General features: G+C 49.8%; 2 protein-coding genes, 1 long non-coding RNA gene and 1 pseudogene across 3 annotated transcripts; 1 reads left to right on the plus strand and 3 right to left on the minus strand.

The window, feature by feature from the left end:
- Positions 1-2,062: 2,062 nt before the first annotated feature.
- Positions 2,063-3,620, minus strand: LOC112271963. The gene is made up of 2 exons (XM_024462271.1): positions 2,262-3,620; positions 2,063-2,157 (listed from the first exon to the last, which is right to left on the minus strand). Exons 1-2 carry the CDS (start codon positions 3,115-3,117, stop codon positions 2,141-2,143), a joined length of 873 nt encoding a protein of 290 aa, XP_024318039.1. The 5' UTR covers positions 3,118-3,620; the 3' UTR covers positions 2,063-2,140.
- Positions 3,621-5,697: 2,077 nt separating this feature from the next.
- On the minus strand, positions 5,698-9,988 carry LOC112268551 (homeobox-leucine zipper protein ROC5-like). The gene is made up of 5 exons (XM_024462272.1): positions 9,880-9,988; positions 9,681-9,782; positions 9,450-9,585; positions 6,280-6,371; positions 5,698-5,856 (listed from the first exon to the last, which is right to left on the minus strand). Exons 1-5 carry the CDS (start codon positions 9,979-9,981, stop codon positions 5,785-5,787), a joined length of 504 nt encoding a protein of 167 aa, XP_024318040.1. The 5' UTR covers positions 9,982-9,988; the 3' UTR covers positions 5,698-5,784.
- A 25-nt stretch (positions 9,989-10,013) lies between these two features.
- LOC106866380 lies at positions 10,014-12,313 on the minus strand (annotated as a pseudogene).
- A 4,142-nt stretch (positions 12,314-16,455) lies between these two features.
- On the plus strand, positions 16,456-18,535 carry LOC112271964. Its single transcript, XR_002965559.1, has 5 exons — positions 16,456-16,740; positions 16,821-17,499; positions 17,905-18,007; positions 18,088-18,140; positions 18,214-18,535. It is a non-coding gene; the product is annotated as an uncharacterized LOC112271964 (long non-coding RNA).
- The last annotated feature ends 345 nt before the right edge of the window (positions 18,536-18,880 follow it).

Here is an 18,880-nt window from a genome sequence, read left to right on the forward strand (position 1 = left end):
CTGGCTTAAACCAATAAGCCTCCTTGATCTATCTCTATAGATCCTAATTCCCAAAATATAAGCCGCTTCTCCCAAGTCCTTCATTGAAAAACTTTTCTTCAATGAGTCCTTGGCGGCTTCTAGCATCGGAATGTCATTTCCAATCAATAATATGTCATCCACATATAAGATTAGAAATACGACTGAGTTTGCACTAAACTTCTTGTATACACAAGGTTCTTCTTCATTTTTGATGAAGCCAAACCCTTTGACTACTTCATCAAAACGAATGTTCCAGCTCCGAGATGCTTGCTTCAATCCATAGATGGATTTCTGAAGTTTGCATATTTTTCCAGCATTCTTTGGATCGACAAAACCCTCGGGCTGTATCATATACACGTCCTCGGTTAAATTTCCGTTAAGGAAAGCCGTTTTGACATCCATTTGCCATATCTCGTAATCGAAATATGCAGCAATAGCTAGAATGATCCGAACTGATTTAAGCATCGCTACCGGCGAGAAAGTCTCGTCGTAGTCAACTCCTTGAACTTGTCGAAAACCCTTTGCGACAAGTCGAGCTTTATGGATTTGAACATTTCCATCCATATCAGTTTTTCTTTTAAATATCCATTTGCACTCAATGGTTTTTACACCCTCTGGCGGATCTACCAAGTTCCAAACTCGGTTTTCATCCATGGACTTTAATTCGGATCTCATGGCCTCAAGCCATAACTCGGACTCTGGACCCACCATCGCTTCTGCATAATTAGTCGGCTCGTCATTGTCTAGCAACAACACATTGCGTATATTACGTAGTCTTTCCGACCTTCGTGGATACGGTGCTGCATTGGCCGTGGGTACGACGACTGGCTCAGTCACACTGACATCACCTGTCAAGTTATCCCCTACTGGCTCATCTCGAACTTCTTCGAGTTGCACTGACCTCCCACTTGCCTCCCGACTGAGAAACTCTTTCTCAAGGAAGACACCGTTTCGAGCGACAAACACTTTGCCCTCTGCCCGGTTGTAGAAGTAATATCCTAAGGTTTCCCTTGGATATCCCACGAATATGCACTTGTCTGATTTGGGAGTGAGCTTGTCCGACTGAAGTCGTTTGACAAATGCATCACAGCCCCAAATCTTTAGAAAAGACAAACTGGGACGCTTTCCAGTCCATATCTCATATGGTGTCTTATCTACGGACTTGGATGGTACTCTGTTTAGTGTGAACGCTGCGGTTTCTAGAGCATAACCCCAAAATGACAAGGGAAGATCTGACTGACTCATCATCGACCGAACCATGTCCAACAAGGTCCGGTTCCGCCTTTCCGACACACCATTTCTTTGTGGTGTACCCGGCGGTGTGAGCTGTGGAACAATTCCACAACTCTTCAGATGATCGTCGAACTCGTGACTCAAGTACTCGCCTCCACGATCAGATCGTAGAAGCTTTATTTTCTTGCCACGTTGGTTCTCTACTTCATTCTGGAACTCCTTGAACTTTTCAAAGGTTTCCGACTTATGTTTCATTAAGTAGACATATCCATATCTACTCAAATCATCAGTGAATGTTATGAAGTATTGATAACCTCCTCTAGCTGTCGTGCTCATTGGTCCACACACATCAGTATGTATGAGTTCCAACAAGTCGGTCGCCCTCTCGCAACTCTTTGCAAAAGGCGATTTGGTCATCTTGCCTAGTAGACAAGACTCGCATGTCTCGAATGATTCATAATCAAACGATGTTAAAAGTCCATCTCCATGGAGCTTCTTCATGCGTTTGTCACTTATGTGACCCAAACGACAATGCCAAAAATAGGTTTGATTCAGATCGTTAGGCTTGCGCCTCTTGACATTAATGTTATAGACAGATTCTCCTTCAAGATTAAGGATGAATAACCCGTTCGCAACAGGTGCAAAGCCGTAAAACATATCCTTCAAATAAAAAGAACAACCATTGCCCTTAATATTGAATTCATAACCGTGACTCAACAACTTTGAGACAGATATAATGTTTCGACTTAAAGCAGGAACATAATAACAATTATCTAATTCCATAACAAATCCAGAAGGTAAATGAAGTTGCATAGTCCCGGCGGCCAACGCTGCAACTCTTGCTTTATTGCCAACCCTTATGTCAACCTCTCCACTTGCGACGCTCCTAGTCCTTGCCAGCCCCTGCATCGAGTTGCAAATGTGAACAACCGATCCGGTATCCAATACCCAAGAGCTGTTAGGTGCATCAGCAAGATAAATGTCTATAACATATACAACAACCGTACCTGAAGTAGAAGTCACACTTCCACCCTTCTTTGCCACGTGGGCCTGGTACTTGCTGCAGTTCCTCTTCCAATGACCGGTGCCTTTGCAGAAAAAGCATACGGTCTCTGAGTCCGGTCCAGCCTTAGGCGCAGCAGGGGCAGGGGTCGGGATCACATCCTTAGCCTTTCCCTTCTTTGCCTTCTTCTTAGCCCAAGAATTTTTCTTGAACTTTGGCTTTCCCTGTACCAGCAACACTTGCTTGGTATTTTTCTTGATATCCTCCTCTGCTGTTTTAAGCATCCCATGCAATTCAGTGACTTTCTTTTCCATGCCATGCATATGGTAGTTCTGAACGAACTGCGCATAGCTTGGCGGAAGAGATGCCAGAATTGTATCCGTGGCCAACTCTTGGCTCAGCGGAAAGCCCAGCTTCTCCAAGCTTTGCGTGTAACCAACCAACTTGATTACATGTGGGCTCAAGGGTTCGCCTTCTTTCAGCTTAGTCTCCAGGAAGGACCTCCAGACATTAAATCTTTCGGTCCTAGCCTGAGTCTGAAACATGCCTTTGAGAGTCTCGATCATATCGAAAGCCTCAACATTCTCAAACTGCTGCTGCAGTTCGGGCTCCATATAGGCAAGCATCAGACAGCTGATCTCAATCGACTCATCACATGAGCGTTGATAGGCGTTTCTAACAGCAGCAGTGGCATTATCAGCCGGCTCCTCTGGAAGTGGGTTCTCTATGACATGTTCTTTCTTATCGTGCCTGAGAACGATTCTCAGGTTCCGATACCAGTTGGTGAAGTTAGTTCCATTTAGTTTATCTTTCTCAAGAACAGATCTCAAAGCAAAACTGGACAATTGAGGTGGTGCCATTGATCTACAACAGAAAATGCAAAAACACTAAGACAAGTATTCATGAAGAGTAATTCATATTAAACAATTTAATAGAAATATACTCCCACTAAAATCAACATCCCTCCATTGATCATTAGTGATTCAAGATCCAAGATCAACCAATCGTCTAGTGAGCTTTAGCATCACTGCTAGCCGATTGAATCACTCGGTAGGCAACTCTTGCCAATCGTATCTCTATACGACTCTTGTTAGTCGGTAGGCAACACTTGCCCCGGCTCCGACTCCTTTCACCTCGAGGCCCAAAACCGTTTTGATAGCCCCGTCAAGTTAACCAAAGCTTCGCATGTAAGTGTCCGACACGAACATCACCAACGACAAGGAAAAATGGTGATACCCCAATTTCATGAGCCCATCACCAAATGTACTTGTCTTGTGGTGTTGCAGCTATTGGGGAGGTAAATAAACTTGACATTCTTTGAGGGATCATTCTACTCTAACACAATAACATGCATAGGAGTAAACAAAGCAATAACCATCACAGATAATCAAATTAACATGTGAAATAGTATGGCTCTGTTCTTCATGGTGATCTCCATCTCCATGAACCTGTTCATCAAGCCGCCATGGTGCACACGTCGTCCAATTCATACTAAATGACTACACCTAGTATCTAGCAAAGAATTTACATGGAGAATGACATCAAATGTCGACACGCAGGTCGTTATACAATTATAAAGACAGCACCTTGGCTCCAGCCTGGCTGACAAACTCATGACACGCAGGTCATGCCAATATTACACACATGCATCACATACATATGAGCCATACTATTCACATCAATCCTGCAAAAACAAGTTAAGCGTAGAAACCTATTCTACCGAATTGATGTGAACTCGCAACGACAACTAAGGCGCTACGAATAGATAGCACGGCGGTCCCATGAATTGTATCCGGATTTCCTTCATGGATTTCATGGATTTCTTCATGGATTTCTATTCCGATTCGATCAATCGCATTGATCTCATGAATTGTATCCGGATTTATGTTTCACTGTCTACTCCGATGGCGGAAATCCGACCGGTAGGAGTATGTTGTGTCACGACCTTCTACATCACGATTATCAGAATCGAATATCCATGATCCCCGAGTACAATCGATCCAATCGATTGAGTACAAAACCGATCTAACACTTAGATCGACCACCAAGATAGCAATAGATCACATCTACTACTAACCGCATAACACTTATGCACGCAATTCGAATCCAAAACAGACAGCATCGGCTCTGATACCACTGTTGGGGAACACGGTATGCTACGCTAGCACAAAATAAAATTTTCTACCGCTTCCGCCCGGATCAATGCTGTAGATAATGGATCACGAGATTACCACTAGACGCGCAGACCCGTAGCGGAAGTAGAGTCGATGTAGCGCGTCGATGCCGAGTAGTCGAACAGCCTGCTCCTCCTCGCCGATCCCACGAACAGTTCGTCCAAGCGCCGCAGGTGCAGCGCCTCCGAGGTATCCACACGTACAGGGAGGAACTCCGTGCGGCGGACTGCTAGATCCGATCGCAAGGCTTTGGGCGTGGAGGTGCGACGGCCGAGTCTAACTCGCGTCTGAACTGGGGTTAACCCTAGACGGGTTGGTCTCCTCCACTTATATAGACGTCCCTAGTGGGCTCAACACTTGAGGCCCATTAGGAGTCCAAGCCCGATACGAGTTGGATCCGATCCAACTCGGTTCCCACCCCTTAAGCGTGTGACCCTTCAGGTTCGCGGTCAGTCGGCCACGACTACGAGCTCGGACTGCGGGCCCGAGTAACACCTTGCTCGTCCACTGGCACCGACTCAAGTCGATAGTTGGTAGCGGCGCCTAGCAGCACGTGCCAACTCCCGAGTAACCACAAGGTATATTGACGAACCATACAATGTGTCATATGCAACATTCCTTTTGCCTCGCGATATGTGTGTCGAGCTCAAGGCGAGTGCGTGTCATCCTTGTGGATAGCTCGAGTCTCTTCTCGTTCCTGTGATACAGATTCCCGAACGGGTTAACACTTAACCCAAGTCGCATGGCCATGCTTTCCGAATCTGATCACTCGAGAGGGCCCAGAGATATCTCTCCGAACAGGAGGGGCAAATCCCATCTTGATCAACCATGACTCGCAGCATGCTTCTCAGCAAACCCGAAAGCTACCTTTATAACCACCCAGTTACGGAGTAGCGTTTGGCAACCCCTAAGTAGGCCGATTCACATTCCAAGCTCATACGATGACCTCAGGTCTAGGACTGGCATATACATCGTACTTGAGACTAACAAATGACAATCATCTCGTTGTGTCTCAGTGCGGGTCTGTCCAACTCAACAATCTCATTGTCGAGTCCATGCTATCAGTCGGCAACACCTTGCCCTATGACTTGTGAAACATAGTCATCACACTGATTCACATTGCTAGTCTAGGTTATGTGTCCGCATAACCTCAATGACCAGGGACCATTAGAACAACATCATAGAATACATAGTTTCACAAACAAATCACGTATTTATTGATACATATCAGTGATGATGTTCAAGGACAAATAACTCATGAATACATAGGAAATAACATCATCACATGATTGCCTCTAGGGCATATCTCCAACATATACAGCAATCAGCATATATACAGTATACTCCTAGCAATCAGAAAAGAGAGAGTACAGTAGGACTACTTATCTTGATATGGATTCCAGATATGGAGCAGATCTTGTACTCCTGTAGATGGTGTTCAAGTTAGATGATTCTAAGAAGGAGTAGATCATTTTTAGCACTATGTTGCATGGGCATCACCAAATCACATCATAAACTAATCAACAAGATTAAACAAAATACTCTCGAAAACAACGCTGCTGTCCCCAAGTTCTGAGAGAAGACACAGTGGTAGTGCAGAGTAACAAACATGGTTACTTCTAATGCTTCGGGGTAAACTTTGACCAGTTAGTTTGATGTAAGAGTCCCAGTTCCAAACTACAGCGACAGCTCCATTAGCTTTGAATATGCCTACATTTCTTTGCACTAATGTGGCAGATAGCCCTAATTTATAGTCCCAGATATTATTTATTTTAGAAGGGCAGGCCTAAGAGAATCTGAGTGAGCTATTTGAAACATAAAGTTTGTAACAATGTAACTGGATATTACCTTGCAGAAGCCATTGGGAGTGTCTTGCATGACACAGCCAGAAGGTAGCCTCCTGCACTTCAAATTTGCAGCTGTGGATGTTGTAGCAGAATGTAGAGATTTTACGGGCGGCGACCCTAACACCCACTCTTGAGGACCTTTGCACACTACACTACTTGGGATATCAAACTTGTGAAAACTCAACACTTTATTCACTATTTTAATGTTGGTACAACACTCTCTTTAGTGGCTACCCTACACACAACCCTACCATGGTAGCTCACTTCTCTACTTGGTGTGGTGATACACTACTTGTGGTGATTGTGGTACACTTATGAGGTGGGGGCACCTCTATTTATACTTGTACAAGACCATGTAGTACATCCCACTACAATTCTCTAGAATACTCTACATGTATCCTAGTTCTAGAGAATTCTCACTTATTCTTGAAACTTATCTTAACTATGTCCTTTCATGGTAAATTGCAACACTCTTCAAGTAACCTCTCAAGACTTCCAGAATATTCATATCTTCTCATATTCACTGGAAAGCTCCTTGTAAATATCTTCTCCTCCACTAATCCAAACTATTCTGGAATCTTCTCAAATATGCATAACTAATTCCCAACACTCTCCAATTATCCAGAGTAGTCCAGAATATTCTCAAGTATGCATTGCTATTTCTCAACACTCCCCCTCAATGCATACTTGACTCCCAATCATCTCTTCAATGATGTCCTTGGATCTTCTGAGCTCTTCCATTGCGAACTTTCTTCTTTTCTTCGTGCATTGAGTTCTTTTTAACCTCATTGCATTTTTGCAGCTCAGTTCTCTTCTTTGTCCTTATCCAAACTTGAGCCTTTTTTATTTCCATGTATGAAAATACTTGAGAAAGAGAACCACGGACATACCTCAGATCTGGTGGCTTTGTCCTCCATACTTCATGTTTCTTGGCCTCGTGTTGACTCCGTTGGGATTCCTTGACTCTAAGTTGATCCATGCATTTGTTCTCCATTACCTTCATTGATGGATCATCTTGCACGACTAATGTTCCATCACCATCTCTGTTATACTTAGATTTCTCACGTGGCTTCTCGTCCACATAATGTATAAGCCCTTGTTTCTTTGGTTTATCCTCATGATCCTCCAAGTCTCCGTCGTCATTGTCATATCCAAACACTGGAAGCTCATGCATGGGTTTTAGATTTCTCACCTCGGTGAATAAGCCATTTTCTATATCACATTCTTCTTCATCATCATTTTCCTCTTCTCCAGATTCTTCTAGATCCTCCATGAAGAAGCCACCTTCACCATTCCATTCTTCTTCTTTATCATTCTCTTCTTCTTCGGATTCTTCTAGATCCTCCATGAAGAAGCCACCTTCACCATTCCATTCTTCTTCTTTATCATTCTCTTCTTCTCCGGATTCTTCTAAATCCTCTATGAAGGAGCCACCTTCAGCATCCCATTCCTCTTCATCCTCATCCTCTCTAGATTCTTCTAGATCCACACCTTGGATTGATGGATGCTCACCTTTAGTTAGGTCTTCAACAAAATAGACTTCGTCTTCCATCATGCTTAATCCTTCTTGAGCATCCCACTCTTCCTCCTCTAAGACCACATCTGCCATAGTCACCACTTCTTTCTCCGAGTGCTTCTTTGGACTCCAACAATCCCTAGCAAGATGGCCACTCTTGCCACAATTAAAACACTCGCCTTTCTTTCTCCTTTCATATATCAACTTCCGCTGATCTTCTTTTCTTCTTTGAGCTCCCCCTGAATAGTTGCTCTCCCTTGGGTACCACCTCTCATCTTTCGTCCACTTCTCCTTCACCGCTTCTCGGCTCCTTAGGGGACTCTTCTTCCTATAGGTGAAAAGCGCATCCTCTCCATCTCTTTCTTTAAAGGTGATACTGCCCATCTGCTTGGCTAGCTCCTCTTGATTAGCCAATAAATTCTCCAGCTCCACTACTGAAGGTTGAGTAGGCCATCCCATCACCGCAGCCATGAACCCATTGTATTCGGGTCTAAGACCATGGATGATGATTCTCCTCATCCGAGCCTCACTCACCTTCTCATCTGCGAGCTCATTTTCTAGGAGCTGAAGTCGTGCTTCGTTCTTCCTTGAGAACAGCTTCGCCAATGTGTCCCAAGCCTCCTTAGGTGTCTTTGCATCTCTGATGTGCTCCACTAGGTCCTCCTCAATCGTCGTCTTCAGCACGAACATAGCTTTGCCTACCTTGATGCGCCACTTCCGCAAAGCTTCTGCATTCTCTGGAGGAGTTGTCTCGGTGCCCGCAATGACCTCCCATAGGTCATGACCTTGCAGATAGGACTCCATGCAAGTCTGCCAATAGCCATAGTTATGACTATTAAGCCTCCACATGCCATTGCCTGTGATCATGAGATCCGCCATCTCGATTGACGCCCCGCGTCCACTTCACTTGGTCCCAGACCAGTGATTTCCACAGTCCCAGACTGTGCTCCGGCAGAATCTCACTTAGCGCCTCTCAGTGACACACTGAGCTATGTAAGCGTCATACGCTTACCACTGCACCGGCTGATGACTCCTCCCCAAATGGTCCCGACCAACCTGCTCTGATACCAACTGTAGAGATTTTACGGGCGGCGACCCTAACACCCACTCTTGAGGACCTTTGCACACTACACTACTTGGGATATCAAACTTGTGGAAACTCAACACTTTATTCACTATTTTAATGTTGGTACAACACTCTCTTTAGTGGCTACCCTACACACAACCCTACCATGGTAGCTCACTTCTCTACTTGGTGTGGTGATACACTACTTGTGGTGATTGTGGTACACTTATGAGGTGGGGGCACCTCTATTTATACTTGTACAAGACCATGTAGTACATCCCACTACAATTCTCTAGAATACTCTACATGTATCCTAGTTCTAGAGAATTCTCACTTATTCTTGAAACTTATCTTAACTATGTCCTTTCATGGTAAATTGCAACACTCTTCAAGTAACCTCTCAAGGCTTCTAGAATATTCATATCTTCTCATATTCACTGGAAAGCTCCTTGTAAATATCTTCTCCTCCACTAATCCAAACTATTCTGGAATCTTCTCAAATATGCATAACTAATTCCCAACACTCTCCAATTATCCAGAGTAGTCCAGAATATTCTCAAGTATGCATTGCTATTTCTCAACACAGAATTTTGATCTCTCATCAATCCATCAATAGATACATCCACTACTGCCCAGGCACCTTCAGCCAGCTGCTTGCAAAACATGAGAAATATAACCTCCCTGATGGGGACCAAAGGTGAGAGCACCTGTAGTTCAGCCTTCATCTGTTGCAAGAAACACAAGCGAAGTTAACAAGTCAGAGGTCACATGTTATACACTCCATGCATGTGATGAACATTGGGGATAATTAGGCACTGACCAGCAGCAACGAGCCATTTCTGCTTCCGGCAATGCCGGTAGAAACCTCCTCGAGGATTGTGGCCTTGGCAATCATGCACGAGAACATGTCAGACCACCGTCTCTGTGAAATGAATGGAGCAATAGCAAAATCAGCATAATAAAACTCTTCTATAAATAGGATCAAACTTATAAAGAGAAAAGGTGGTATGGGTTCGAACCTCGTCCATAAGGGTTTCTACAAGTGCAACGCTGTTGTCGATGATGACCAGGCCGGACTCCCTTGAGGCCTCAAAAACAAACCCAGCAGGCTTCATGCCCATACCCGGCAGGAAGAAGTGATACTCCTCAAAGTCTGCATTGACAGGTGTGGCTGCAGCTGGAGCGGTGACATGAGGAATACAGGTTTGCCAAGGAACTTGGTGGCAAGGGCACAGACTCGGTTGAGTTCATCCTTGAGCCGTGCATTCTCAATGCGTAGGTGCTGCCATACAGCTTGTCATTCTCCTGCTTCAGCAGGGCGTTCTCGTGCCGCTCCAGTTGCGTGCCCCGCTCCAGTTGCGTCTTGGCACGGAGAGAAACCACAAAGCCACCTATATGTACTGGCTGGAAAACTAAATGAAAATGGTTCGATTCGTCGCAAGTAATTTACCTTCATCTGGGTGCGACGGTTCTGGAACCAGAACTTGACCTGCCGTGCATCTAGGGAAAGCCTCATGCTGAGCTCGGCGCGCTGCTTCTCGTCTGGGTGGGGGCACTCCTTGAACAGCCTACACAACGCGGACGAATCCATGCATGAGAGGACAAGAGAAAAAAGGCGGAGAGAGAGAAGGATGCGGGCATGGGCTATGAGCGGGGCTTTTACGCTTCTTCCGTTTGCGGGGGTTGCTGGGCTCGGCGTCGTGGTCTCTGACGCCGAAGATGGCGTCCAGGTGGTCGCTCCCCGACCGGCTGTCATTCTGGGCCTCCGCGTACCCCGCCATCGCGCCGTCCGCGAACATCCGCCCGCCGATGCCGCCGTCTCGGCCTCCAGCGTTGTCCTGTTAACACGGGACGAGAAAAAGAAACTCGTTCAAGGGCCAACAGCAACGGCAAGCAAAAGCACCCAGCTGCAACAATTGTCGAACAGGACAACAAGAAGGAAAGAAACAAGACAAGAACAGAGACCAACAATGATAAAGGACTAACCTTGGAAGACACCGTCGTCGCCGCCGGAACCGTCCTCTCTGCCTCCCGATCCGGCCCCGCAACCGTCGGATCTGGCCTCGCCGACACCGGTTCCGGCGATTCTTGGCATCCTTTGTCGCCGGCGATTCTTGGCGAGAGGGAGCGCGCGGAGGCGATCTGGGAGTGGAGTCGAGCTGGGAGGAGAGGTGGAGCGCGGCATCGGCGAGCCGAGACGCTCGGGGTCGGGAGGGGAGCGGCGTCTCGGGGTCGGGAGGAAGATGAGAGGGCAGAGGGGAAGGGAGACGAAAAAAGAAGAAAAAGAAACAAAGAGGTATGTAAAGAGACGTAGCAAGGGTTGATTAGAAGAAATGGAAGGGGTGTTTTTGCAAAAAGACCGCCAGCGCCAATCTTTTCGGGACGGAGGGAGTACTACGGAACGCGTACTTAATTAAACCAAGTCCGATCGTGGTCTGGTCGGACTTGCATGTCTCACGCCAACACGTATATTTCAACTTTTCATACGTACCGCAGCTTTCTCATATGTGGGTTCTCAACTACTCCCTCCGTTACATAATACAAGGCACACACACATTTAAATTTTTTGTTTTGACCACTAATTTTTATAACACATAATTCACATTTTGTTTGTCTAATTGATAGTCAAAGTTGGACCTCGAAATGCGTGGACGACATATATCATGGAACAGAGGGAGTATCTCATTTCAAATCTATCTTCCAGGTGATAAGGCAGTGGGTTAAGATAGTTTGTTTGCGCGTAGCCATTAACTACCAACTAAAACCAAGCACAACTATCACCATGCGGAATTTACAAGGGCAGTTGCATATGGAAATCAGCTGGCCTCCGGCGTGCAGCACCGGCCTCACCTCGCGGCACCACTGCCTCCTCATTGAAGTACCGCCTCCCTCTTGCAGCATTGATGGCTACCGTTCGCAACACTGCCACCTCCCCCTTGTAGCACCGCCGCCCTTGCCTCGCCGCATCGCCACCTCCCACTTGCAGCATCGATGGCTTCCGTTCGCAACACCGCCACCTCCCCCTTGCAGCACTGCCGCCCTTGCCTCGCAGCATCGCCACCTCCCACTTGCAGCATCTATGGCTACCGTTCGCGACATCGCCACCCCCGCCCCCCCTTGCAGCACCGCCGCCCTTGCCTCGAAGCACCGCTACCTTTCCTTGCAGCATCGACGGCTACCGTTCGCAGCACCACCACCTCCTCCTTGCAGCACCACCACCACCCTTGCCTCCCAGCACTGCCGCCTCCGGCTCCGCTCGCAGCATTGCGCTCCTCCCTTTGCAACACCGTCACCCTTGCCTCACAACACCAGCGCCTCCCACTTGCAGCACCGCCACCTAATGCGCTCGTGTACGTAGCAAAACAAAATGCATGCTCGTAGCATCTAAAAACAGCATTTGAAACATAAAAGCAAAATCAAATGCACTTGACTTTTCTTCGGTTACATCGACATTACGGGCATGGTGACGTCGTCGATGGCGGGCGGCGGGACCAACGGAGGAAGGACGTATATATATGACTGGGTTGCAGCGGCATGCCGCATCGGATAGACGAGACGAGTGGTGGGAACACGAGTCGGCAAGAGGCGTTGCGGCCGCAGCGGCGGCATTGCTGCGCAGCACAGCAGGGGCAGGGGCGTTGAAGGCACGGAAGCGACAGGGCGTTGGCGATGCACGAGCGGGTTCTGTGGCGGCTACATGCACGCTAAGGCTGTTGCAAATGCAGGTGCGATGCTGGATGTTGCGGATACTCGGGCGACTGCATGTGCGCTCCAAAAGCTGATGCATGCGCGCTGGTGTGCGGGGCTTACCTAAACTAATCTCTAATCAGGTGCGTCCATTCGGCAGGCATCGCACGGCTGTAGAGCTGGCCGATCCCGCGTGCGGATCAGCCGGCCGACGCCTAGCGCGCCCCATATCCAAAGGACGCTAGCTGTCGCAGCCAAATTGCACAGAAGCCCCAAACACACAAACAAATGCAAACAGGTCTCTGGAGACTTCTTCCTCGCCACCGCGCAGCATGGCGAACCTCCGCCGCCGAAGAAGACACCACACGTCGGGAAACCAGGAGCAGGAGCAGCCCCTTGCCATTTGGCGTTAATAAACCGCAGCAGCCACCAGTTACCAAGAACTGGATCTAAAACCAAATCAACCATCGGTCGGGGGCGATCCTCCCAAAGAGGAAGCTCCCCGAGCTGCTCCTGCGCCAGATCTGGAGACAAGCCAACCCACCTCGCAAGAGATGGCCGGATCCCTCCCCATCGAACCACGGACCTCGACCGCTGACGCCACCCTTCTCCCTGCGCGACAAACCCGCTTCACCGCGCCACGCCGATGAACTCCACTGGCCCCTCGCAAGCGTCCGCCACCACGCCGGCGAGCCGGAAGCCAAGCCGGGATACCTCTATTCGAAACCTTGCCGTCGTCTGCTTCCGTGAAGACTCCGGCGCCGAAACTGAAGATCGGGTAAGCACCCCAACCCCTATCCTATACCTATCTACGACCCACCGGAACCCCAGACTCCCCTGGCAAAACTATATTCACCGCATGGGCCAATGCCGGGAGCGTATGCCATGCGCTAAGTCCTTCAGATGTACTCATGCACTAAGCTATTTTGAGACGTCTGATTTTCGACTTGTGGCTCAGATATGAGCATTTGACCATTTTCTATTTCAACCCTTAAGTTTTATTGAAATCAACCCTCGCTCCACTGACTTCTCTCTTTCCCGTTCAGGGTGGGCACTTTTAATCCGAAAACTGAAAACCGAACCGAACCGAACCCAAAAGGACCGAATTGTCGGTCTATTCGGGTATCGGGTTCGGTTCTTGTTTTTTGTTATTCGGGTTTTGTCGTGGTCGTGTCACGGTAGATGCCATAAAATGGCTTGAGATGGGGCTGATGGACGAAGGAAGAATCGGAGGAGGGAAGGCGTGATGTAAACCATGCACAGAGTAAGAACACACGGTGTTTAACTAGGTTCGGAGCCCTCTTGGTGAGGTAAAGCTCATACTCCTGCTTTGTTGTATTATCCGAGATAACAAGGGCTACAATGATGCTCCTTGAGCTGTATCAGAGGAGGAAGAAGGAGAACTCCTAAGAATGTCTAAGTGAGGAACCCTTCTCACAGGAGGGGTGGTGCTTCTATTTATAGGTCAAAGGTGTCACACTGACATGTGGACCAAAAGCAAACCCTAGCTATCGCCGGACCCGCCGGGTACGCCCCATGGTCCCCTCCGGATTGTCCGGGAGGGGATAATGCAGCTTTGTGCTTTTCGTACCGTCAGGTGGCACGCACTGTAGCCATGCCCCGGCCTTCGTCATCTGTCCTTCTACGGCGCGTCACTGTGCAGTCGCCCGGCACGGCGACGTGAGCAATGACTGCTTTTCCGTCATAAAGGGGGCGCTGCTCTTTGCGCCATGTGATCAGGATAGTACCGTTGGCGCATCCCGGCCTTAGCCGAGATGAGATTGTTTGTGCTGGTCCTGCAATCACATAAGACAAGATAGATATGCCGGCACACTTTTGGTATACCGGCTGGCTGTTAAGGCGGCTCAAAGATGCCGGCGTACTTTCTTACGCCGGGTTTGCTCTTGCTATCCTGGCTAATATGTGTCGTCATGACCCTACCCGGGGTCACCCCCCGACACTAGTCCCCTAAGCTGTTGCGGTCCGGCGGGAAGTGATGTCGGGCCACGACAGTTTCCCAAAACTTAAACAACTCAGAGCCTAGGAGCGCTAGACCAAGGAAAATGCCGAGACAATCCCGAGCTTTCTTAGCCGAGATTTGGCAAAACCGACACTTTTAGTCAGCGTGGTATTTTCAGCTTTGAGCCGAGATTCCTCTTTTTTATCGCGGCCAGCAATAGAAAGTCTTTTTCTGCCGACATTAATGCCACCTGGCATGCGTATTCTGCGCCTCGTTTTAACAACGGGAAGATAAGACCAGAAGTACTTCTGGTGCGTCTTTTGAGGCGAACGTGTCGTCCCATCGGACAGGAAAACCGGCAGGCCATTACGAGGGGGGATTTCAGTTTCCACCCATTGCTTTATCTCCCCGGATTTAGCGGGATTTACTGCGCCACGTTGCACAGTAACCGCGCGCGTGCGCCGTTTATGGGGTTAAACACCTCCACGATCATGCGCGGTTTTACCGTTGGGCACGAGGATCTTGGGTGCGGAAGATCCGCGCCCCATGATTGCGCCCCGGCTATAAATAAGGGGACCGGGTGGGATTCTTTTACTCCCCCCCCCACCCGAAACCCTAGCTCCTTCACTGCTCTTGCGCGTCCGCCATTGTCGCAAGCTTGGAGCTCCAGTGCCGCCACGTTTTCTAGCCTCCAGCAGCCAAGCTCGCGGCTGCGTTCTTGCACGTGCTCGCCTGCCTTTTCGCTGCCGTTCCCTTGCTCGCCCGCGCTTCGCTCTGCCACTCTCTCGCCGGAGCTGACCCAGATCTATTCTTTCGCCATGGATTCTTCTTCCCGTGATGCTGCCGCCGTCGACCCCGCCGTTCTGCAGACCGAGGAAGACGCCGGTTCGGAGCGTGCCGGTTGGGAGGGTTCCGATGTGTCTCCGGCGGACATTGATTGGCTCCGCTGCACCTGGCGCATCTCGGAGGAGGTGGAGTGCCGGATTCCCGGCGACGAGGTCGTGCCGACACCCGAGCCCGGTGAGTTTGTCTTCTTCGTTTCGCATTTCGAACGCGGCTTTGGGCTCCCGGTTAGCGACTTTATCCGGCAATTCCTTGACCACTTCGGCCTCCAGCCTCACCACCTTCTGGCCAATGCCATTCTCACTCTCTCTGCCTTTGTTAGCTACTGTGGGAGTTATCTCGGCCTCTGGTCATCCATTGACTTGTGGGCCAAATATTTTGTGTTCCGGCCCTAGGTCCTTCCCGACAAAGACAATCCCAGCGCTGTTAAGCCCATGACCCAATGCGGCGCCGCCACCGTCATACCCCGCCGGGGTTCTGTCTTTCTCGGATTCAAGGTCTTGAGTCCTGCAAGAAGTGGCTCAAGACCTTCTTTTATGTCAAGAACACCTCCGACACCGACAGAATCAACTTGCTGGGATTCGTAGTCGGTCTGCCGGAGGAGAAGAAGAACTGGAGGTATGACCCCAAGTATTCTCTCCCGGAGGTTCACGCCGGCATCATAGCGCTTAAGGAGAACGGGATGACGGCCGACGATCTGTTGGCCACGTTCGTGTTCCGGCGAGTCTGCCCGCTCCAACGCCGGACACATAAGATGTGTTTCCACAGCGGCCGGTTTGACCCGAACCGGGTTTCAACCATCATGCAGGATAAATTCGAGGTCCGGCGCCGAGTCAAGGTGATTACCAAGACCAACCTGTCCGAGAACTGGGGTCGGGCATGGTTCCGTATAGCCGGAAGAACCGTGCGCCCTTGGTATGTTTTTGTTTACATGCTTCTTCGATTTTCTTCCGACATGATTGTATGCCGGCTTCCAACCGATAATGTCTTATCTCGGCGTAACCTTATAATTTTGTGCAGAGATTCACGTTCCAGCGCAATGAGGACGGGCACTTGCCGGACAAGTGCTTCGGAAGCGATCGCTTGGGAGCTGACCCGGAAGACCCGGATTTGGAGGATCACATGCCGATTCCTCATGCCGGCCCCCGACGTGCCGTAGGTAATAACTCCCGACCTACTCTTATGGATATCAGACTACTTATCTCCAAAATACTCATGCCTGCATTGGTCCGGGAACAACTGACTTGGACGATCCGAGCCTTGCTGCGGCCCCTGCTGCTGCTCTGGTGTCGGCCGGCAAGATGCGCGTTGCCGACACTGATCTTTCCAGGACTATGAAGCAGAAGCAAACCACTGGCCGGCAACTGAAGCCGAAACCCATGGTCGTCAGGTAAGCTTTACGCCATTTCGATTTCTAATGTTGGTATTTTTCTTAACGGACATGAAGGTAACAAAATTCCATTCCTGCAGGGAGGCTTTGACTGCTACTCAGTCTCAGACCTGTATCGCATCCGAGATCCCGGCAACCTTGTCTCCGCGTGCAGAGCCTTCTACTCAAGCCACGGGAGAAACCGAGACCGCCGCAGATCCGACATCTCCCGTCCGGGATGTCGGCCCTGGCATCGACGCTTCGAGCGTCGCTCAAGCTGGGACATCAGCGGCCGGGACATCAGCGGCTGGGGCTGCTCTTTCGCCGGCAAGGCCTGATGCGCAACCGCAACCGTTGGCCACGGATACTCCTCGCCAGCCGGCAGCGCAGCCCCAACAACCTCAAGTAACAGCAACGCGGCCGCCACCACCGCCGCCGTAGCCGCAACCGACACAGTTAGTGGCTGCTCGGGCTAAAAAGACTCGGAGCTCAGCCATCCCGGCGGGACAACGTCCTCCGAGTTTCTCCGGTTCGCCATCCATCCGGGGTACTCAAGGAGTTCCTCTTAGGACAACGAGCGGGCACAGCTGGGGATCTCTTGGCCAGCATGTCATGGACTGGAATAGCGCCGACAGCTACGAGGTCAATTCCGGCACCATCCAGACAGCGTAGCAGAACGCTCTGGTGGGGGCATCACCTGTGGCGGCAATTCCAGAGTCGGTGGCGGCCCAGATGTTCCAGGCAAGGGTTGCGTTGTTCGAATCCTGCCGAGCTGCCGAGGTACGAAAATCTCTTGAAGTTTTTTATTCTATCTGTAGCATATACATTCCTAGTCCCCGAGGTTTAGGGCGAGTAAGAAATAGTAGGCCTGAAGCTTAGTTCAAAAAACTTCAAACACTATTCTCCGAGATTCAGGCCGGGTTTAGAATAGTCGGTCTGAAGCTTAAAAACTTCAAACACTATTCCCTGAGATTCAGGCCGGGTTTAGAATAGTCGGCCTGAAGCTTAAAAACTTCAAACACTATTCCTCAAGATTCAGGCCGGGTTTAGAATAGTCGGCCTCAAACTTAAAAACTTCAAACACTATTCCTCAAGATTCAGGCCGGGTTTAGAATAGTCGGCCTGAAGCTTATAGTTGCTGACTTGTGATTGCTACAAAATTAACTGTGGATCACCTTCTTGCAGAGCTGTATGAACAAACGCAACACGACCTTCAAACTCTTGCTTGCATCACACCGGAAATTGGCAGCGAAGCACAAGGCTTTGGTGGCCGAACAGCAGAACAAGAGTGAGTACACTTCCGCCGACCTAAAAGCTATGTCGAGCTATCTATGTATTGTGAAAACTAGCGTGTGCCTTCATACACAGCCGGGATGATGCACAAGTGTCGGAGCTTCTAAAGCGCGTCACGGAAGTGCAAGGTATGACTTAGTCTTTATCTCGGATTGCATCCATTTCAGTCTTGAACTCTTGTAATCCATGTCTTCCAAATAGGGGAGAAGACTCAGCTGGTGGAGCAGCACCGAGATGAGGTGGCCCGGCTAAGGGCGCAACGCGAAGTGCAGGCCGAGGCGCATAAGGCTGAGGTAGTCCAACTGTCGCACCAGTGGCACCCGGGGTACCACCGCTGCGTGACGCGTGGGCCCTGTCCCCGAGTTCCCGGGAAGGTTCCATCCTGGGCAGCGGCTACGAGCAGCCCGGCAAGCTACTAGCCCGGAAGGGCTAGCGAGGCTTCGGGGAGTATTCCCACCTGGGCACCTCCCGGGACGCCGCTTCCCGGGGGGAGGTTCCCGGGTGCGTTGGGCCCGAGCGCTTCCCGGGGAGCGACTTGCCGGGATAGGGGGTTCCCGGGCGCATGCCCCCACCTCAAGGGTGGGGCCCAGTGAGCAGATCAACAGCGCCACGTGGGCGCGTGGCAGGCGTGGGGTGCGCGGCCCCATCGGGGCAAGGAGTAAGGCGCACGGCTCATTAAATGAGCCGACAGGAGGGGCGTTACCCGTCCAAGTCAGGCAAACAGTGGCTGTCCAATCCTACTCTAGGGTTTTAGACCCCTAGCGGCGGAGGTGGCGTCCATGCGCGCCACCAGCTCACCGAGGGAGAGCTGTATGCCTCTCCGCTCGACATTTGTAGCCCATGCACCATGGCACCTGTGGTATCCCTT

The sequence above is a fragment of the Brachypodium distachyon genome, chromosome 3, assembly GCF_000005505.3.
Source record: "Brachypodium distachyon strain Bd21 chromosome 3, Brachypodium_distachyon_v3.0, whole genome shotgun sequence".
In the NCBI taxonomy this organism is placed as follows: Eukaryota; Viridiplantae; Streptophyta; class Magnoliopsida; order Poales; family Poaceae; genus Brachypodium; species Brachypodium distachyon.

What these genes read in the sequence shown, in the direction of transcription:
- LOC112268551 (XM_024462272.1), bottom strand. Translation starts at nt 9,981, where the DNA reads ATGGGCATGAAGCCTGCTGGGTTTGTTTTTGAGGCCTCAAGGGAGTCC. An exon ending in GAAATGGCTCGTTGCTGCTG is followed by an intron (nt 9,586 to 9,680) that starts GTCAGTGCCTAA and finishes TTCTTGCAACAG; the next exon opens with ATGAAGGCTGAACTACAGGT. An exon ending in CTCCCAATGGCTTCTGCAAG is followed by an intron (nt 5,857 to 6,279) that starts GTAATATCCAGT and finishes CACCATCTACAG; the next exon opens with GAGTACAAGATCTGCTCCAT.
- LOC112271963 (XM_024462271.1), bottom strand. Translation starts at nt 3,117, where the DNA reads ATGGCACCACCTCAATTGTCCAGTTTTGCTTTGAGATCTGTTCTTGAG.